The sequence below is a fragment of the Capricornis sumatraensis genome, chromosome 7, assembly GCF_032405125.1.
Source record: "Capricornis sumatraensis isolate serow.1 chromosome 7, serow.2, whole genome shotgun sequence".
Lineage (NCBI taxonomy): Eukaryota > Metazoa > Chordata > Mammalia > Artiodactyla > Bovidae > Capricornis > Capricornis sumatraensis.
Genome location: NC_091075.1, coordinates 18,333,685 through 18,356,390, shown reverse-complemented (window position 1 = coordinate 18,356,390; position 22,706 = coordinate 18,333,685). Strand labels below are relative to the sequence as shown.

At 41.4% G+C, this 22,706-nt stretch overlaps 1 protein-coding gene across 1 annotated transcript in view; it reads right to left on the bottom strand.

Moving 5' to 3' along the window:
* Nucleotides 1–254: 254 nt before the first annotated feature.
* Nucleotides 255–22,706, bottom strand: part of CFI (complement factor I) — a 43,446-nt gene continuing 20,994 nt past the window's right edge. Inside the window, exons 6-15 of the mRNA XM_068974853.1 lie at nt 21,172–21,335; nt 20,233–20,346; nt 19,981–20,091; nt 14,312–14,335; nt 11,874–11,909; nt 9,918–10,021; nt 9,643–9,746; nt 5,900–6,177; nt 2,793–2,897; nt 255–658 (exon numbers count right to left, since the gene is read on the bottom strand). Coding sequence (XP_068830954.1) covers nt 441–658; nt 2,793–2,897; nt 5,900–6,177; nt 9,643–9,746; nt 9,918–10,021; nt 11,874–11,909; nt 14,312–14,335; nt 19,981–20,091; nt 20,233–20,346; nt 21,172–21,335 — 1,258 coding nt within the window. The 3' untranslated portion in view covers nt 255–440. The remainder of the gene's footprint in view (nt 659–2,792; nt 2,898–5,899; nt 6,178–9,642; nt 9,747–9,917; nt 10,022–11,873; nt 11,910–14,311; nt 14,336–19,980; nt 20,092–20,232; nt 20,347–21,171; nt 21,336–22,706) is intronic.

The following is a 22,706-nucleotide window of genomic DNA, read 5'->3' as shown; positions in this document are numbered from 1 at the left end:
CTACTGAGCCCTTGCGCCTAAGAGTGTGTGCTCCACAACAAGATGAGAAGCTACCGCGACAAGAAGCCAGGGCACCACAATGAAGAGCAGCCCCCACTCGTGGCAACTAGAGAAAGTAAACATGTAGCAACAAAGACCCACAGTCAAAAAATAAATACATAAATCTTAAAAAAACACCACACATACAGCACTCCTGAATGAACAGATTATCCAGGTCTCTTATAAATAAAATAAAATATGTATGCTTGATTGAAATATTTATTTGAGAATTATACAGCAAAATTCCAAAATGGCATAAACTTTGTAGAGACCTTTAAAAAATGTCCCATCAAACTGCCTCTATTCTTTTCCTTGAAGAAGTACTAATTATTCAGTATCATTTCAATTAAAATGGAGCTCCTGAGAGAAAAAAGAGTATCGAGAAGAGAGAGATCATAGTTTTATACATTGTGCTGAGAAATAAGAGACCTTCCTACACGATGACTAATCCAGTCAAAATAATTGGCCACTTTGGTGTAAACGCCTGGGAACCCTGATTTTCCGCAGTTTTCACCCCAACTCACAATACCCCAAACGTAAGTCATGTTGTTGACATCCTGGCAGACTAAGGGGCCTCCAGAGTCCCCTTTACAGGCATCAATAGAACCGTCATCTGTACCTGAGGAAGACAAGGGACAAAATCCCACATTTACTTCCATTGTCAAGGCTGTTCTTCCGCCAGTGCCTGTACTGACACAGACTTTCTTTTTATTTTTTTCCAAGGTTTTTGTTTGTATTTTTTGAGCGTGCTGTGTGGCATGTGGGATCTTAGTTCCCTGACCAGGGACTGAACTCCCACCCCCTGCGTTGGAAGCATGCAGTCTTAATAACTGGACCTCCAGCAAAGTCCAAACACTGACTTTCCTACACTTTCCTAACAGGTAATAACAATGGGCTCCCTTACAGAGCAGGCCCAAAGAGTTGTGGAAATGCAGGTTGGAAAATACTGTGTCTTTTATTAATACTCATTCTCCAAGTTTAGCAAGTACTCTCCTCCTTCCTCTACTTTATGGAAGCATATTTCATAATGAGATGGCAATCTCAAAGTAGCATCAACAGCTGAGTGGAAAAATAATAGCAGTACCTAGTACTCACTGAGTGCTTAATATTTATTAATTGTTCACTGTTTTAATCCTCATCACAACCCTATGAGGGAAAGATCATTACTATACCTATTTTAAGATGAAATAAGGGCCCAGAGACATTAGTGAACCTGTCTAGGGTCAGACAGCTAATAAGTGGCAGAGCCTGAACTTGAACCCAGGTAGCCAGACTTCAGAGCTTAGCCTCTTAACTGTGCAGTCGTGCCTGGGTAGATTGTGTGCTGTTCTCCCCTTTGGTGCTCTGAAATCCTTAGCTCCATTTTAAGATGGTGGGGTGGGGGGAGGCACAGGGAATCTCTGTTTACTTTCTTCTCACTCTTGTGACTTTCCAAGATTGTAAATTGCTGTATCCAAGAAGTTGGGGCTTCCCTGATGGCCAGCAATAAAGAATCTGCTTGCAGTGCAGGAGACTCAGGCTTGATTCCTGGGTTGGGAAGATTCCCCTGGAGGAGGGCATGGCAACCAACTCCAGTATTCTTGTCTGGAGAATTCCATGGACAGCGGAGCCTGGCAGGCTATGGTCCAAAATGTCACAAAGAGTTGGATGCGACTGAGCACACACACACATCCAGGAAGTTACAGGATGTCAATAACGGCCTTTTTCTATAACCCACTGTTTGTAAGTGATTTCAATAAAGTGTCCTAAATGCCCTGCCCTGGCTGGCACCCTGCCTTCAGGTCGCCACCAGAAGAGGAACTGATGTAGTTATGTCAGGTGGTGGCAGTAGCATCCCTGTGATACTGAAGGAGGGAGGGGCAGGGGTCCTGAGAAGCCAAAGGGATTTCTAAGAGGGGAGAACTGACTTCCAACTGGAAGCATTTGAAATGAGATCCTTTGGATTTTTACTTAGAAGTCTAGGCTTCGATCCTGAACATACCATTGCTTGTCTGTAAGACTGTCGTGGTGTTGTTTAGTCGCCAAGTTGTGTCTGACTCTTTGTGACCCCCCCACGGACTGTAGCCCGCCAGGCTTCTCTGTGCTTGGGATTTCCCAAGCAAGAATCCTGGAATAGGTTGTCACTTCCTTCTCTAGGGGACCTTCCTGACCCAGGGATCAAACGCGCATCTCCCGTGCCTCCTGCATTGCAGGTGGATTCTTTACCACTGAGCCACCTGGGAAGCCCCTGTAAGACTTGGGGCAACTTGCTTAACTGCTCTGCATATCACTTTTCTCATCTCTTACGATCACCAATGTTGCAGGTGAGGAAACTTGCTCAAGGTCACAAAGTAGTAATTGGTAAGAACTGGAATGTAACCCAGGCAGTCTAGTTCCAGAGTCTGTGCTCTTAATCACTTTGTTAGACTGCTGTATAATGGCTTAAGGAAGATTTTTCCTCTGGGTTTTAGATTGCGGGAACTTTAGCTAAGGGAAAGGGGCTGATAATGCAACAGCCAGTGGTGGTTTAGTTGCTAAGTGGTGTCCGACTCTTGGAGACCCCATGGACTGTAGCCTGCCAGGCTCCTCTGTCCAAGGAATTTTCCAGGCAAGAATGCTGGACTGAGTTGCCATTTCCTTCTCCAGGGGATCTTTACATCCAGAGGCCAAAGGGAAAGCTTGGAGGCTCAGAACAAGGCGGTGACTCAGTGGGGAGGACAAAGGTGTTTGGTTGGGACCATGGAGACATCTCCTAGAAGCCGCTTCCTGCTTACCTGCACACTCCATTTCTTTTTCAAAGTAGCGACCTGGGTAGAATGCTGAGCAGTTGTTTATTATATGAACTTCACCCCACTTAAGTGAATATACTTTTTGGTTACCTAAACAAAGTGAAGAAACAAAGAGGCATTTAGAAGTTACAAATGAGGAATCTAAGTATTTACTTTCATAATTTAGTAAACCATTAGGAACATATAAGAATATATATACTTTAATACATATGTAAACAACTCACTAGCAAATTTAGTCATACGCTGCTCGTATCCCATTTCTATAATTGTCTTTCTAAAAAGACTCAAGAAGCCTTATTGAATATTTGGCCTGGGTACTGTGAGATGGGCCTCCCTGGTGGCTCCGTCAGTAGAGAATCTGCCTGCAGTGCAGGAGACCAGGGTTCAATCCCTGAGTTGGGAAGATCCCCTGGAGAAGGAAATGGCAACCCACTCCAGTATTCTTGCCTGGAGAATCCCATGGACAGAGGAGTTTGGAGGGCTATATGGTCCATGGGGTCACAAAGAGTTGGACATGGCTGAGAGACTAAGACACAGTACACTGTGAAATGAATGGGATAGACTCCTTCTGATCACCGAGTCTAGTGGTGAGGTGGGGTGGGGGTGGAGGGTGGCTAGAAATCTGTGATCAGGGTCTTCTCACATAAATAGTTCCAGTCTTGTTATACTCCCTTATTTGCTTGAAAGTCCTTGTTAGAGTGAAAACAAGTTTTAAATACAAAAACTTAAAATGACAATATACATGAAGCAATTGGTATCTACGAGTTTTTGTGTCTGTGAGGAACTCCATCTCCTAAATGATTTGAAAGTGACTGAAAGAGGATTTAAGATTTCCCTTTAAGTCACAGATTTGGGACTTGCACTTGGTCCAAGGAAAGAGAAGGACCAGGAGCTGTTGCTGATTGACAGTCCAGGGAAGATGAGAAAGACCTAAGAACACAGGTTCATATACCTCAGGTATAAGGAGTGAATTTTTGTCCCATCTCCCCTCTTCCTTTTTCCTACCCTACAGCAATTTGTATGTGCTCCAGGAAGGCAGGGGCTGGGCCTGATTCGTTCACTGCTGCACCTAGCCTCATGCTAGTACCAAGTAGTTACGTAATAAATATTTATGTAATTAATGCATGAACTCAGTAATTCCATTATACAATAAACATTTTATGCCAAATGACTTGGCTCCTCAATTAATCTACAAATCTCTGTCTCTACCTGGGGAGAGAGACCTCTGGTTTACCCTGAAAGGACACCCCAACAGATCCCACCCAGGGTGTTATGGGCTAATATTCTCTTCTGGGAAACAGAGGAAGAAACGAATGCTTTCTAACACATTCCTCCAACAAATATGGCAAATCAGGAAAGAGTTTCTTTTTTCTCCTTGAAGTCATACTTCACATTAGTCTTTTTTTTTTTCTTTTTAATATTTCTTTTTATTTATTTATTTGGCTGGGCCTCCCTGGTGGTTCAGTGGTAAAGAATCTACCTGTAGTGCAGGAGACCTGGGTTTGAACCCTGGGTTGGAAAGATCTTCTGGAGAAGGAAATGGCAACTCATTCCAGTATTCTTGCCTGGGAAATCCCATGGACAGAGGAGTCTGGACTCTCACTGCTGAGGGCCCAGATTCAACCCCTGTTCGGGACACTAAGATCTGGTAAGCCATGCAGTTTAGCCAAAATAAAATAAAATGTTGGTATTTTTAAAAAGAACAAATAAAAGAACATAATACTCTCTGGATAAATTAATTACTAATAAAATTTTAGCATTTTGTAAGTCTTGGGTATTCAAACATACTACAAGTTCAGGTTCATTTGTATGCATATTTTATACTTTTCTCATGGGCCCAGCTGGTAAAAAATCTGCCCGCAATGTGGGAGACCTGGATTCAATCCCTGGGTTGGGAAGATCCCCTGGAGAAGGGAACGGCTACCCACTCCAGTATTCTGGCCTGGAGAATTCCATGGACTGAATAGTCCATGCGGTCGGAAAGAGTCTAACGCAACTGAGTAACTTTCACTTTATACTTCTCAATATGGCAGTTATAAAGAGTGTGTTGCAATAGGAATCTGTTAGGCAAATGCAGTGAAGCTATTGACAAAGAAAGTTTAAGAGATCGAAAGGAAGCTATATTTCTAGGCTGACTTCAAGATGAGGGGACAAGTACTGTTTAAATTAATTCTAATCTGTCTCTAATTTAGTAGGTCTTTCTAATAAGGTGAAGTCCCTCAGTTGTGTCCAACTCTTTGCGACCCCACAGACTGTAGCCTACCAGGCTCTTCCATCTGTGGGATTTTCCAATCAAGAGTACTGGAGTGGGTTGCCATTTCTTTCTCCAGAGGATCTTCCCGACCCAGGGACCGAACCCAGGTCTCCTGCATTGTAGGCAGATGCTTTACTTTCTGAGCCACCAGGGAAGTCTCTTCTGATAATTTCCCCTAAGCAAAGTACATCTCTTATTCATATGAATGTTCACCTCAAGTCATCTTAGAAGCTCAAAGGATAAATTCTTTATGTTATCTTTCTCTTTGTGGGATGTTGGGGTGTGAGGCACGGAGAACGGGGGAGAGCAGAGGAGAGACGGGAAGGCTGTGGGATCACTGACTCGGCACATACTGTGACTCTACCTTTGAAAAACATTTTGTCTTTCATTCATATCATTCCAACCAATCCCAAAAGTCCATGCTATGTGTCCCCCTGTCACTCTGCTTTTTTTCTTGGTGAATGGTTACCCCTCAATGGATGTTTCAATATTGCAGAGTATAGGTATCCTTGAAACTCTGGGTCAGGATCAGTTACATAATTCACAGAGCCAAATTAAATTTAATTTTAAAAATTAAAAAATGTGAGGTGAGGCCGCTGCAAAAATAACTGAGAATTTCATGATGGTGACAGCAGAGTAGTACAGCAAGCACACACCCCAGCTTGGGGTGCTGGGCCACCACACAGGTCCTCTGCCTGTGAGGTGGCCCTGGCTGGACACTCACTTTTATGGATTTTATGCACTATTTCTCTCTGAACCCTGGGAGATTAGCTCCTATGCATTTCTCTTCCTATTCATTTTTCAACCCCTGCATTCTGATGAACAAACTAAAACATACCTTTTTCTCGACCCCAGCCAGAAATGATGCACTTATCATTAGGTTGAAATAGGTATGGAGACCAGGGGACACAGGCAGGGACGGAGTTACTCAACACACACTGTTTTTCACTTGGGCGTTTTTTCATTTCAATCAAAGCTATGTCATTTTGGTAGGTAGTTCCATTGTAGTTTTCATGGATAATAATTTGATTCACTGAGTGAACAACTGTCTGAAAGCCAGGTCTTATCCAGTCTGTAAATGATGTCCATAATTGGTAACGATGCATTCTGCTGATTCTGTAACAGATAGGAAAAGCGGAAAATATATTGAGTTGGGGCGAGGGGGGAAGCAAGTATAAATTGGACTTCTGATGCTTCATCTTTAAATTCTCCCCTTTTAAGGAGTTTTTTCATTTTCCCAGATTTTTTTAATCCTTGCTGCCATGAAGCATTGCAATGAAATTTTCTTAGGACAGAATTAAAGTCAGTGGGTAAATGTAGAAAGGAATAGTTCATCTACCTGCTAAATATTAGGGACATAAAGGTCTCAGTACTTAGCAGAGATGCCAACAGTAGAAAGAGTTGGCTGCCTCTGAAGTAAGAGTGTGGGTATTGAGGGTATTTAAGCAGAAACCAGAGAGCATCTAGCCAGGAATGTGCTTGAGGAAGTGGGGAGTCAGAGCACAGGGTCCCAGAGGTTCCCGGGGTGAAGACCTGGGAATCATCATTGTAACCTTTAAAACTGACTTCATCCTAACTTTGCGTTGTATTATTTGCTCAAGAACCTTTACTGGGTCTTATTCATCTACAGACAGATACCTGTGTTGAGTATTGTATCTGGAACACAGTAGCTGTTTCAAACTTTGGTTGAAATGGTGAATGGGTTAAATATTACCTGTCCTCATGCCTCACTCCATTTTCTTATCAATTTTCATCTTGTGGTTTCCAGCAAATTTGGCATCTACTATCACTTTCTTGGGCTTCCCAGGTAGCTCAGCTGGTAAAGAATCTGCCTGCTACACTGGAGACCCTGGTTCGATTCCTGTCGGGAAGTTCGCCTGGAGAACGGATAGGCTGCGTGCTCCAGTATTCTTGGGGTTCCCTGGTGGCTCAGACAGTAAAGAATCCACCTACAATACGGGAGACCAGGGTTTGATCCCTGGGTTGGGAAGAGCCCCAGAGGAGGGCATGGCCACTGTAGTATTCTTGCCCAGAGAATCCCTATGGACAGAGGAGCCTGGTGGGCCACAGTCCATGGGGTCCCAAAGAGTCAGACATGACGGAACAGCTAAGCACAGCACAGCTTACATCACTTTCTCAGGGAAACACCTTACCGTTAAACAGTGGTGTCCTAGGAGCTAATGAGGTGTTTAGGATATTTTTATTTACACTCAGTGTTCTAAGAATGCTGTGCTTCATATTAATTTGGTTATATTTCAGGATCAGAGGTCCTGAATATTGTTCAAAGGTTAACTGTTCATCCATTCAATTTACTTAATAAATATTTAATGTGCCGAGTGAATGTGGGTAAGCCAATTAGGAAGCAGATGGTATAATCCAGGAGAGAGGTAGGAGCATGGTAATAGTGGAGATAAGAAGAAACTTTGAGAATTAAATAACTGGCAATTAAAAACGCCATCTGGAAGAAATTGTAGTACATATATACAATGGAATGTTACTTAGCCATAAAAAGAAACACATTTGAGTCAGTTCTAGTGAGGTGGACGAACCTAGAGCCTGTTATACAGAGTGAAGTAAGTCAGAAAGAGAAAAACAAATATTGTATATGAACACATATATATGGAATCTAGAAAAATGGTATTGATGAACTTATTTGCAGGGCAGGAATAGAGACTCAGACATAGAGAACAGGCTTACGGACACAATGAGGGAAGGAGAGGGTGGGACGAATTGAAAGAGTAGCATTGAAATATATACACTAGCATGTGTGAAAGAGAGAGCCGGGCGGAAGTTGCAATATAGTGCAAGGACCTCATCCCGGTGCTCTGTGACAGCCTAGAAGGGTGGGATGGGGTGGGAGGGAAGCTTAAGAGGGAGGGACCGTAAGTGTACCTACAGCTGACTCATGTTGATGTACGGCAGAAACCAACATAACATCGTGAAGCAATCATCCTCCAATTAAAAATTAAAAAAAGATTTGAAATGACATCTGGAGTTGGTGATATATAGCTGAACTGTGTGGTAGGGCTGAGGGAATGAAATGCGATCATTTCTAGATTTCTGCCTTGTATAGCTAGATGAATGGTGTTGCCATCTGCTGAGATAGGGAACTGTAGGTCAGGACAATATTTGGGGGAAGGGGCAAATCATGAGTTCAGTCTTATTTTTTATGTTTAATTTCTTGGCCACAGTGTGGGGCAGGTGGGATCTTAGTTTCCCGACCAGGGATCAAACTGGTCCCCCTGCATTGGAAGTACAGAGTCTTAACCACTGGATCACTAGGGAAGTCTTGGAGCTCAGTCTTAGACATTTTGAATTTGATGTACTAATACTTCTATACAGCCAAGATAGTGTACTGTAGGGGCAGGGTTGGAGAAGTCTAGACTGGAGCTATCACTGTGTCAGCATACGGCGGTATTTTAAAGTGCAGATAACTTTAGAAAGAAGAAGTAAGAAGAGAAGAGGAAGCCAGGATACACATCGAGGAACTTCAGTATTTCACTTGAGCCATAATGCTCAGTCACTGGAAGAGGAAGCTGCAAAGAAGGCAGAGAAGGTGTGGCCAGAGAGGTGGGTAGAAAACCAGAAGTGTTGTGTTACAGAAGTGAAGGGAAAAGGGTCTTTCAGAAGGAAGAAACAAGATTTGGTGCTTTGCTCCAATCCATGAGGATTTTTATGGGTGTCATTCAATAGATTTCCTGTCCCTCTAAAGTTTGGGTCACCTGCAGATTTTCTAAACAGGTCTTCATCCAAGTTACCATCACGTATGCTGACCTTGGTTTTACCCTGGCTCTGCTACAGACTGGGCTTCCCAGGTGGTGCTGTGGAGAAGAATCTGCCTGCCAACGCAGGAGATACAAGACCCGCGGGTTGGATCCCTGAGCCAGGAAGATCCCATGGAGTAGGAAATGGTAACCCACTCCAGTATTCTTGCCTGGAGAACCCCACGGTCGGAGGAGCCTGGTGGGCTACAGTCAGGTAGCTACAGTTATGGTGTCGAAGAGAGCTGGACAGGACTGAAGCAACTTAGCATACACGCAAGCACTGCTGCAGACCTGTAGTGCTGTTTCAGCCAAGTTATGCAACTTCTAGTTCCAGTCTGTCTATCTAGAAAATGGGAGGAATAATATTTGCCTCTTGAGAATGTTAAGAATGTTAAAACAAAAATAACATCTATGAAAGCTCTGGGCACAGTATCGGGTCTGTAAGAGGTACTCCATACATGGTGTTTCATTCATTCTAAAGGTCAGAACTGAAGCCAGAATTCCAAACTCTGTCCTTGACCCATGCAAATGAGCCAAGTGAAACAACTCGGTCCCTACAGGCTAGATCTGCCCTTGCCAGCTGAGGTCAACAACTTGGTCTGTGGGGAACATACTGGGTTCTGAGGAACTGGCCTCTGGACTCCTGATTGTGAACATCAGAGAGGGTGTTTAGCAGACAACAGAGTGGAACTTAGTGATTTTTCTTACATAGATTTTTATTTATCATTTGACTTTATCACAACCTCTATGACCTAATTTCATTATTTCAGAAATCAGGAATCTACTGGAGAGGGTTTGTTTGTTTGTTTTTTCCTACCTGACACAATGTGCAGCAGTCAGAATCCAACAGCCACCGATATAAGTTCCTCCACAGTGGATTTTGTCATTTTCCTTGATTGCAATCTGCCATGGGAAGTCTCCCTGTAAAGACATTCATGTGGTCACTGCCATCCTGCCAGACAGGTGGCTTGAAGATTTCCATCGCAAGGTTCTTAGTCTCTAATAATTACCATCCCTCCCCCTCACTTTTTTTTCCCCCTGAACTTGGGCAGCTCCAGGGAAATGACATTATAACTTTTTGTGCCGGTTTACCATTTTTGCTGGGTTGCCTCCTACGACTCGTTTCCTTCTAATGCGCATGTTGTTTTTAACTCCGCAGGATAGTTTAGGCAAAAATGACTTTATAAATTTTCTTTCTTTAAGAAAAGAAGAGATTGTATCATTATGATTTTTGAAACCATTACCTTCTGAGCAAACTTCTTGATTATCTACGCCACAAAAACAGCAGAGTGCCAACTAATATGAAGCAGCCCAGATTCATTAGTAGGTTATTTTGGATGCTATTCACCTTGCTTAAAAATTCTGGCTTCATATTAAAAATTAAGCTTAAAATTGGCTTGATTCTTTGAAGTTCTACCTAAAGGTGGACTCGTGGCTGAAGGAGGTTGCCTGAGGGGTTACACACTGACCAGTCTCTGGCAGATAAGAGAAGCCACGTGCCCAGACATTACTACTGTGACAGCTCACGATGGGGTGACACCTCTGGATGAGGTTCACAAGCAGAACTCCGCAGTCTACTTTCTTAGTTCTTACTTTCCAGAGTCTGTTTATGTGGGACTCTTCAGAGATATTAATATTAACATTAATGATGTTAATGTTGAGTTCTTTCTATGTGTCAAATCCCATACTAAATACTTTGTATATAGTTTGTATCTCTTAATCATCATATTAACACTGACAGGTAACATGCCAGGAACCCCTGGACAATCCAGGATCAGTGGGCTGGGAGGGGGCTGTGTTTTTAGCCACTTAACATGTGATGGTGTTTCCTTTCTCAGTGAGCACTCAGACATGGCACACTTGTCACTGGGAGGCATGCTAGAGTCAGGCTTAAGACATGAATTTGCAAGGGAATTCATGACAAAGGAAGAAAGTAAAAGTATAAGATGCTCTTCTTATTATCTTGCTCTATTTTATCATGTCATGAAAATTTTTGTAAACTTGATTCTTAGTCCCAAATGAGAAAGGAAAATTAATATCACTGTCAATTACTTTGAGCACATAAGAAAGAGGTAGGTCCTCAAGGGAGAGAATTTGTGAACGAATGTGGATAAAAGATTTTGGGGGAGTCCCATCCAGCCTAAGAACTGGGTTAAGGGAAGAATGTGATGATAAATTTTAAATTTCTGCTTGTACCTTTAAGAAGGGAGACCCCCATCGATTGAGGACTGTCAAATCAGCTTGGATTGGACTTGAAAATTAATTTATTACCCTGAGTAGAAAATAAAGGGCCTTTGTTGGAAATCCCTCTGACTGATATCTGCAGCTTTGAGATCTAAATCTTCCACTCATTGCCTGATTTTTTAAAAATTGGTGATGAACTCTGGGGCCTGGCAATCAGAAGGGAGTCTTACATGAGCTTCAGTTTTCAATCCTCCTAAATTAGGGAGATATTTCACTCCCAGTTTGTATTTGAGCTTGTTACTAACCTAAGGTCACACAGCTAACAAATAACTAAGTCAGGAATTAACATGTCAGTTTGAATCAAAAATTCCTATCAGTTACTGTCTTCCCAGGAACTTACTACTTTGTTTAAACTTGGCTCTCAGTGTAGACTTGGCCAAAAAACAGCTCTTCACAGATTTCCTGTTATCATGGTTTAAAATATTGCAAAAGAATCTATTATTTTTGTACTTAAAATGTATGTCCTGGGTCACAAATCTGGTTGGCTTTGACAAAACTGATCTGACAAAGCTCATAGCAAACAGAAAAGCTGTATGTAGAGCTAGACTGTTTTTTCCATTTCAAAATAAGCCATATATATTAACCTATTTTAAAACTAGTTCTCAAGAAGCATTTAAGCTTGTTTTTCTTAAAAATGATAAGAAAAGTAGTAATGGTTTTTTCTATTTAAATTGAAATCAAAGGAAATGAGTACTTGAATCAATTATATTGCATATATGCATATATACTCACATACATGCACATGACATTAAAATGCAAATTTGACCAATGAAGCACTAGTGAAAAAGAATAATGTTAACTTACCTGCATCCATATCAGCAGTCAACACTTCTGCTGCTTCTATAATCAAACAAAAGTTCTAATGTTTAAGTTATGTTTATAGTAAAAATTAAATCATTAAAATCATTTAAACTCTGATAATAATTTTCTGTCTAAACTCTGTCCTACCTTTAAAAAGGACAACATGAAATCATCTTATTTCCTTTCTGTAGGTAGGTAATTGTGAAGGCTCAAGACAGTGACCAAGAGTCCTGAGCTGACATTAAAAAGGGTCTTTGCATTTTGTATATAATAAGGTATCTCTTAACAGGGGTCATGCAATAATTCATCAGTTTCAGTATCCAGCAGGGTTATTATTAGTCATCTGGGATGCAGAAGTCAGAAGTTAAACAAAAACAAGAACAGATTTGCTCTTCTTTTTCTTTCTTAGACTTCGGCTTGAAGTTATACAGGATGATTCCATCTTCACTCTGCTGTCCTGAAACATTTCAGTTGTGAACAGAATCATGATTTCTTCGACCTGAGCATCTAAAGGTGAATTCCCACAAAGGGTTGCTCTGTCTTGGATGAGGTTGCCGCGCAGAGAGGCCATGTTACTTTGCTGCAGCAGTCCGGTGCATTATTACTGTATTTCCCACATTTTTGGGAGGGGAAGACTTACATGTATCTGTTACACTACACACCTAGGTTATTTTCTGCTCAGAGCTTTCACAAAAGCAGTAACATAAACCGAAGAGAAGACTTCATATCAAATGCTCAACAAAGGGCGATGGGCAAAGTCCAGTAGAGCTGAGATATACTGGATATTACAAGATGAGAAGAAAGCTCCAAAGCACAGATCATAAGAAAAACAATCAATGGCTTTGATTAAATAAAGATTTTAAAATTTAAAGATTAAAGACTTCTATTCAACAAAGCTCACTATGGCCAAAGTTAATAGGTGGGTGACAGAATGGAAGAAGGTATTTGCATGTCTAAAACTGAAAATGGATTAATATCTAGAATGCTAGAAGAAAGCTGGATAGTGCTAAATGTTAGTGGAGGGGAGGCGAGCCCTTGTGGGGTGGTATTGGTGGAGGTGTGCAGCTTTGCCACAGAACATGTAGGCACCAGTTTGTCAAATGACTCTAACAATTTCTGGCCCAGCTCGATGCCTCAGAGAAATCTCCCACATATCCTTAAGGAAAGGATATTCATCGTTGCATGTGAGTGTGGCCTGAGAGTCCAGTACTGAGCAGGTAGAGAGTAACTTGTGAAAGGTGAACACATGTAGTGTTTTACTGTGTGGCAGTTAGAAGCAACAGATCAGACAGAAACATTACAACATGGATGGGTCTTAAAAATGCAATGCTTTGTGAAAAGATAAAAAGGAAATAGAGGATACACAACACCATACCCTGTGAATGACAAACGTACCCTCACAAGATAACAACCGACACTGGATAAGAATGTATACGAACAAAAAGACACACATGTTAAATCACAGGACAGTGGTCGCTATGGGGAATGAGCGAGTCTAAGGTACTGGAGTCATGGAGAATCAGTGAAGCAAGAGAGGGGCCTTGCCTGAACCAGTGATGACTGCGTGCTGGTCATCTTTGGTGAGTTGTCACTGGGCTGAGGAGTGTCACTAACTCATCGCTTTGCACCTGAAGTCTGAAACTAGAAAGGGAGGAAGGGCAAGAGGGAGGGAAGGGGAAAGGAATTAAGAAGAGGAAACAAACAAATACCAAAATGAAACAAAAAGGACAGCAGCAGCCTTGGAGGGCAAAATGACAAGAAGGAGGGAATACAAAGAAACAGTGGATATTAGCCATTTAGAACAGAGGTGATCTTGACTATATAAAAGTCACTCAGGAATCCCGAGAAACCCTGAGGAGGACCAAAAGCTTCTGGCCATCATTTTAGATGAATAACGAAGAAAAGGATGACTCTAAAGAGCTGGAAGATTTGGGGATGTCTGTTACAAAAGTAAATAAGAAAATATCTAAGGTGAAAAGATGTTATCTTTCCTCCGGTGACAGTTTCTTCAGCAGTTGCCTTGGTTTTGAGGAGAAAGGAAAGGAAGAGAAGGCTATTTGGCAGAGGTGCAATGTGCAGAGAAGGCGCTTGGCAGGCTGTGAGCGGGGAGTGTGACAAGTTTACCCCACTGCGGCACGAGGCCTCTGTGTCTAAGCAAATGGTGAAACTGGTCATATATATCATCCTCGGTTAATGGTTACCTTCAAATATAACAATATAACATAAAAGCAGTGCTTGTGTTTTGTTTCAATTCTGCAACATCCCAAGACTTTAATAAAATTTTTACTTTCAGCTACAAGTAAAGGGTATGAAAAAAAAATTTACCACAGGAAAGCATCATTTTTACATGAAAAAAAAAATACATACCATTTCAAGCTAGGACTCTTTATTCTTCTTTTCAATACTATAATATAAATTTTCTATGATAAAAGTATATTTACCTTTAATTTCAGGATGTCCAGTTCCTAAAAACAAAAGAAAAAACTCACTGTAGCAAAGAGATCATTTTCACTTGAATTAAATGTACACTAATCATCAATTTTCAGTACAGAATAACAACTTAACATTTATAAAAAGATAAAAGGGGCCCACAGTATGCCACTTTTTGTAGCAAATACTTTGATTTTTAATAGTGCCTAACAAATGTTTCCTCTTACATTTAAACACACACCAACTTTACCACAGCAAGGAAATCATTTTCACTTGAGTTTAAAAGAGATGTGTTAGATATATTTGAATACATACCTAACTATAACTATTATATAGTTAGACAAAAAATTGTCTGGAAGTTCACGGTTCACATATTGCTGAAGCCTGGCTTGGACAATTTTAAGCATTACTTTACTAGCATGTGAGATGAGTGCAATTGTGTGGTAGTTTGAGCATTCCAGATGTTCAAGCTGGTTTTAGAAAAGGCAGAGGAACCAGAGATCAAATTGCCAACATCCACTAGATCATGGAAAAAGCAAGAGAGTTCCAGCAAAACATCTATCTCTGCTTTATTGACTATGCCAAAGCCTTTGACTATGTGGATCACAATAAACTGTGGAAAATTCTGAAAGAGATGGGAATACCAGACCACCTGACCTGCCTTTGAGGAACCTGTATGCAGATCAGGAAACAACAGTTAGAACTGGACATGGAACAACAGACTGGTTCCAAATAGGAAAAGGAGTACATCAAGGCTGTATATTGTCACCCTGCTTATTTAACTTCTATGCAGAGCACATCATGAGAAAGGCTGGGCTGGAAGAAGTACAAGCTGGAATCAAGATTGCCAGGAGAAATATCAATAACCTCAGATATGCAGATGACACCACCCTTATGGCAGAAAGTGAAGAGGAACTAAAAAGCCTCTTGATGAAAGTGAAAGAGGAGAGTGAAAATGTTGGCTTAAAGCTCAACATTCAAAAAACTAAGATCATGGCATCTGGTCCCATCACTTCATGGCAGATAGATGGGGAAACAGTGGAAACAGTGGCTGACTTTATTTTTCTGGGCTTCAAAATCACTGCAGATGGTGACTACAGCCATGATTATTAAAAGACACTTACTCCTTGGAAGAAAAGTTATGACCAACCTAGACCCAAAAGCAGAGACATTACTTTGCTGACTAAGGTCCGTCTAGTCAAGGCTATGGTTTTTCCAGTGGTCATGTATGGATGTGAGAGTTGGACTGTGAGAAAAGCTGAGCACTGAAGAATTGATGCTTTTGAAGTGTGGGGTTGGAGAAGACTCTTGAGAGTCCCTTGGACTTCAAGGAGATCCAACCAGTCCATCCTAAAGGAGATCAGTCCTGGGTGTTCATTGGAAGGACTGATGTTGAAGCTGGAAACTCATCCACCTAATGCGAAGAGCTGACTCATTTGAAAAGATCCTGATGCTGGGAAAGATTGAGGGCATGAGGAGAAGGGGACAACAGAGGATGAGATGGTTGGATGGCATTATCAAGTCGATGGATATGGGTTAGGGTGGACTCCAGGAGTTGGTGATGGACAGAGAGGCCTGGTGTGTTGTGGTTCATGGGGTCGCAAAGAGTCAGACACGACTGAGCGACTGAACTGAACTGAACTTGAGCATTCTTTGGCATTGCCTTTCTTTGGGATTGGAATGAAAACTGACCTTTTCCAGTCCTGTGGCCACTGCTGAGTTTTCCAAATTTGCTGGCATACTGAGTGCAGGACTTTCACAGCGTCATCTTCCAGGATTTGAAATAGCTCAACTGGAATTCCATCACCTCCACTAGCTTTGTTCATAGTGATGCTTTCCAAGGCTCACTTGACTTCACATTCCAGGATGTCTGGCTCTAGGTGAGTGATCACACCATCGTGATTATCTGGGTCGTGAAGATCTTTTTTGTACAGTTCTTCTGTGTATTCTTGCCACCTCTTCTTAATATCTTCTGCTTCTGTTAGGTCCATACCATTTCTGTCCTTTATCGAGCCCATCTTTGCATGAAATGTTCCCTTGGTATCTCTAATTTTCTTGAAGAGATCTCTAGTCTTTCCCATTCTGCTGTTTTCCTCTATTTCTTTGATCACTGAGGAAGGCTTTCTTATCTCTTTTTGCTATTCTTTGGAACTCTGCATTCAAATGGGTGTATCTTTCCTTTTCTCCTTTGCTTTTCCCTTCCCTTCTTTTCTCAGCTATTTGTAAGGCCTCCTCAGACAGCCATTTTGCTTTTTTGCATTTCTTTTTCTTGGGGATGGTCTTGATTCCTGTCTCCTGTACAATGTCACGAACCTCCATCCATAGTTCATCGGGCACTCTGTCGATCAGATCTATTAAATCTATTTCTCACTTCCACTGTATAGCCATAAGGGATTTTATTTAGGTCATACCTGAATGGTCTAGTGGTTTTCTCCACTTTCTTCAGTTTCAGTCTGAATTTGGCAATAAGGAGTTCATGATCCAAGCCACAGTCAGCTCCCAGTCTTGTTTTTGTTGACTGTATAGAGCTTCTCCATCTTTGGCTGCAAAGAATATAATCAATCTGATTTCGGTGTCGACCATCTGGTGATGTCCATGTGTAGAGTCTTCTCTTGTGTTGTTGGAAGAGGGTGTTTGCCATAACCAGTGTGTTCTCTTGGCAGAACTCTATTAGCCTTTGCCCTGCCTCGTTCTGTACTCCAAGGCCAAATTTGCCTGTTACTCCAGGTGTTTCTTGACTTCCTACTTTTGCATTCCAGTCCCCTAGAATGAAAAGGACATCTCTTTGGGGTATTAGTTCTAGAAGGTCTTGTAGGTCTTCATAGAACTGTTCAACTTCAGCTTCTTCAGCATTACTGGTTGGGGCATAGACTTGGATTACGGTGATATTGATTGAATTGTTTGCCTTGGAAACGAACAGAGATCATTCTGTCATTCTTTGAGACTGCATCCAAGTACTGCATTTTGGAGTCTTTTGTTGACCGTGATGGCTACTCCATTTCTTCTAAGGGATTCCTGCCCACAGTAGTAGATATAACGGTCATCTGAGTTAAATTCACCCATTCCAGTCCATCTTAGTTCGCTGATTCCTAGAATGTCAATGTTCACTCTTGTCATCTCCTGTTTGACCACTTCCAATTTGCCTTGATTCATGGACCTAACATCCAGGTTGCTATGCACTTTAAAGAAGGCACTTTACCGGGGGCATGTGGAATGTAAAAATAGCCTCTGTTTTAAAGGCATGTACTGTTGAAAAGGGAAGGCAAGGCAAGTACAAAACACTACAATAAACCATTAACAGTAATGCAGTGGTGTCCTGACACAGACACAACCACTACACAAGAGGCTGTTGTGTCACTTCCCAGCTTGTGTTTTGTGACATCACGTCAATGGCTTAAAATCATCCATGGTGGGAATAATATACACCACAGAAATTAGCAAAAGCTACAAATTAGGGAGTCCCTCTCCCTCTTCAAAGCCCACTGTTAAACGTTTACCAGCACACCACCAGATTTGCTCCATGTAAGTAAGGTGGATGCAAGGACCCGCACACACTCCTCCAGCAGCCTTCCCTGTCTTTGAGGAAGGGAGCTCCATCTTTTCCGTTCTCAGGCCAAAATCCCCGGAGTCATCCTTGACTGCTCATTTGTTCTCACACCCCCATCCAATCTATAAGCAAATCATTCTGGCTCTAGTTTCAGAATATATCCAGAATCTGACTGCTTCTCATCATTCCCATTCCTACCAGGTTATCCTAGTCACTGTCATCTTCCCTGGATTACTCAGTAGCTTCATCACTGGTTGCCCTGCTTCTCCCCTCACCCTTATGCAGCCTATTCCCCATGCAGCAACCAGAGTAATCTTGATTCAAAAATGTAACTCAGATCATGCTGTTCCTCTGCTTAGAGTGCCCATTTCATTCCTTAACAGACGTCCCTAGATCTGCCCTGATCACCCCAACCAAGCACCTCTCCAACCTCTCCTATTGCCTTTTTTTTTTTTTTAATTTATTTATTTGGCTGCCCTGGGTCTCAGTTGCAGCACAAGGGAACTTTTAGTTGTGGCATGTGAACTCTTAGTTGGGGCATGTGGAGTCTAGTTCCCTGGCCAGGAATTGAACCTGGGACACTTGCATTGGGACCGTGGAGTCTTCGCCACTGGGTCCCCAGGGAAGTCCCCCCCGTTTGTCTCTAATCTCTCACTATGCACAGGTGGAACTCCTGCCACATTAGCCTCCTTGCTGACTGTCCCTCAAACATACTGGAATGCTCCTATCTTAGCAGATCTACATTGCTTGTTGCCTCTGCCTAGAACACTCTTCCACAGACTTCTGCTGGCTGGATTGTCATTTCCTTCAGTTCTTTACCTAAAAACAAAAGTGGGCGAGCCTTCCCAAGCCACCTTATCTACACTTCCAGAATTTATCCCCCCTTTTATATCTTCCTTTCCTGCTTTTTTTTTTTAAAGTACTTATTATTTTACTAGATATTTTTACTTATTTTTCTTTATTGTTTCTCCTCCTACACTAAAATATAAGATCTATGAAGGTGCAGGTATTTTGAAATGTTATTCACAGTGGTAACCCCAGCATCTTAGAATAGGATCCAGCACACACAGTAAGAACTCAATAAATATCCGTTGAGTAGATGAATAAATATATTAACTTAGGAAGATTTTTCCTCCAGAATGCATAAATGGGAGCATGAAGTCAGTCTGGGTGGGATGCATTAGGTTCAGTTCAGTTCAGTCGCTCAGTCATGTCCAACTCTTTGCACCCCCTGGATGCATTAGGTACCTAGTAAATATTCCCCACCTTTGGAGGTTTCAGTTCAGTTCAGTTCAGTCGCTCAGTCATGTCCAACTCTTTGCGACCCAGCATGCATTAGGTACCTAGTAAATATTCCCCACCTTTGGAGGTTTTCCAATGAGCACTAAAAAACAAAGAGCACCTGCTCACTGCTTTGAAATTTAGTAAGCAAAAGGAAGGAATTAAATAACACTTTGCCTTTCAATAATGAACTGCATTTCATGGAAACAAAATAGTTCTTTTCTACAAGACTCCAGCTAATAAATGCAGAAGGAATGTTGAATTAGAAATTGCAATTTTTTAAAAGAAGAGAAGAAGGATAAATTAGGAGTTTGGGATTAATAAACACAGACACAGACACACACACCCCAACACACAATGGATAACCAACAAAGATCTACTGTATAGCACAGGAAAATATATTCAATATATTCTAAGGGAAAAGAATCTGGAAGAGAACATATACATATATATATATAGGATATCACTATGAAGTGAAGTGAAGTTTTAGTCCCTCAGTCATGTCCAACTCTTTGCGACCCCATAGATTATAGCCTGCCAGGCTCCTCTGTCCATGGAATTCTCCAGGCCAGAATACTGGAGTGGGCAGCTGTTCCCTTCTCCAGCGGATCTTCCCAACCCAGGGATCAAACATTGCAGTTTCAGTTCTTTATCACTGGAGCTACCAGGGAAGCCCACACCTAAAACTAACACAATATTGTAAGTTGACTATACTTCAGTAAAAACTTTAGAAAAAGAAATTGCCATTTTACAGGCCCTATTGACAAATTGGATCTAGGCAATAATTACAAAGTCTGCTAAAACCCCTGGGTCAAATAATAATAATAAAACATAACCACAAAACTAAATTACCTTCACAACCAACTTCATCTTCTCCCGTGATACAGTCCAGCTCACCATTGCACTTATACTGCTTTGGAATACAAACACCCGATTTACAGAGAAAACCTTCACCTCGGCAGTCTGTGCAAACACAAATAGAAGAGGGGAGGGTTTTTTTCATTCTTAAAATGCAATAAGTTGGGATCTTAAGTCAGTGGGAAAGTTGCTTCTGTTTTCTTAGAAGAAAGCACTTGGGAGTTTAAAGGCTGGGGTCATCTCTACCTTTACAGCACAGCTCATCACTGTTGTCTACACAATCATTAACACCATCACAGGCCTTCTTCTGAGGAATGCGTTTCCCATTCACACATTGAAAGGAGTCCTTTTTTGGAGGAGCTGTAAAGTAGAATTGTCTGTGTGAAATTTGTTTATGAAGTTGTGGATGACATCTTTACCGCATGTTTGGAATAGTGGGGGCATGAAGATAAAGTCAGGCACTGATAAAAAGTGACATAAAATGCACGAGTGGTAGCATTACCATAATATATTAACAGGGAAAATAAACGCCAAAGCTGGCTTAAGGAGGTCCTTTGCTAATCTCTGTAAGCCAGCATTTACTGTGGAGGCTTCTCCTGAGACTGGGGGAGGGGACCCGGGAATCCGGAGCCCTTGCTGACACTGGCAAACCCTGGTGCTCACCCACTCCATTCATGCTGACCCAGCCCCACCCCGAGGCTGACTTGGGCAGTGCCATTTACATTTTGATGGCTCTCTTGTTTTTTTTAGCACCAAAAAGGATATGATCTTTAACACTACATATATAGCTAAAATATTCCAACGTCAGGATGAAGGAGAAAAGTGGCAGTGATTTAACCATTTTAAAGGAATATGTAATCAGCTGGACTCCTCAAAGGAGATGCTGAGTTTCTTCTAATATTTACTTGTGTTTACTTCATCAATTTTAATCCATATGTTCAAAGAATCAAAGGGAATGAAACAACTTTACTTCCCATGTAGGAAGTAAAGGATAGAAGGATATTTGAATGGGAAAAAGGTACAATAGGGGAAAAGCACCGATTTGGGCTCTAAAACCCAAAATGTGATTTTGTCATTGTGTGTGACTGGCAACAGGATATCTGTAATTTGTTTGTTTACTACAGACTTGGTGTGAAATAAACAATTTCTAAGGAAGGGAAAATATTGGGCAACTACTCCACTAACCTGCCTCCTCTGTGTAACACACCATGGCAGCCAACCCCTCCGAATTGTGTACTCCTTTAGTGAAAGTACATTCAGCCAAACTGGTCTCTAATCCTCGACAACGCACGTGCAGACATTCAGTGGAATATAGATCAGGATCTCTTCTATGAGTATCAAGAGCACCTCTGCAAATCAAACAAATGAAAAGTTGAAGTAGAATAATTAGTGCTTTGTGTTTATAATTCTACTGGAGGAGGTGAGGGACTAATTTTATTTTATTTTCTATGTATGGGTGATAGGTTAGGCAAGACGCTTACATTCTCTGAGCTTCCATATCTTCCCCAGTAACAAGGAATATAACTCCCTCACTGAGTTTTGTAAAGATAAACAAAAACAATCAATTTAAACTGACTGGAAAAGTTCAAAATATGACAAGCAACCAAAAATATTGGTTTCTCCTCCTCTGTTTCTTGTTAAGAAGAAATGCCTCTTTGATCAAACATTCCTGATTTCTTTCCAACCTGAGATGTGCCATCCTTGGCCTCTCTACCGGTTAACTCCTCTTTTCTCCAGAAAAGGGAGAAGATTAATTTGATCAGGAAATCTTGGAAATAAAAAGCAGGCCAGGTCAACCCTGCTCTTCCGCTCTCCCCCTGCCCCATGCTGAGTCTTACCTGGTTAGCCCCATGGTTACCTAGGATCAGAGAGACTGAGTTAGTTTAATTCTAACAGTTGGCTTAATTCTCAACTTTTATGCTAAGCTATGGCCTCAATTCAGTCTTGACAGTGTTAAGTGGTATTTGACATCTATATGCTGTTGCTTGGACTTCTCAGTTTGTTCAGAATTTGTGTAGCTAAAAGGCTACCTCACCCAGTGTCCTAGAGATGGTGGGTTACAGTGAGCTTCCAGAATATTCAATTGCTCTCTGCTTTTCTCTAGAAGTTAATGGGGGAAATGGGTTAAAAATAAAAGGTTCAGCAAAGATGTAGGAGGCAAATGTAAGCAAAAATTAAGCAGTAATGGCAATGTAAATGTCCGATAAATTACAATGAGAGGGAAAAAGAGAGCAATTAAAGGGAACAAAGATCCATAATGAAGATATAGTAGTCATGAAACTGTGCCAAACTGAGTCGAAATGTGAGAACAAATGGAAGTCATTTGGGGCAGTCTGACAGGTGAATAAGCTGAGAAATCTCTCAAATTATGACTATCTGAAAGTACTAGATAAATGCCCTCAATGAGTCTTAAGGAATTAAAGGAAATACCCACTGGCTAAATCAGAGAAGTCTGTTCATGAGCTTATACAAAGTATGGTAAGAGCAACATACTGGGAGATCAAAGAGTGAGAGAGTTTGCCATTAGGTTGAATCATAGGTTGTAGGTCACAAAGTGTCATAAATAAGAACTATCTCATGACTCAATTTAATGATAAGAGACTGTCACTAATGAACTACTAGCAGATGTGGTTTAGGAAGAAGAAAACTGAATGAAAAATGAAGAAGTGAGATGCAAGAAGCAACAACAAACCAAGAAGTTGGCAAACATGAAGTCCATC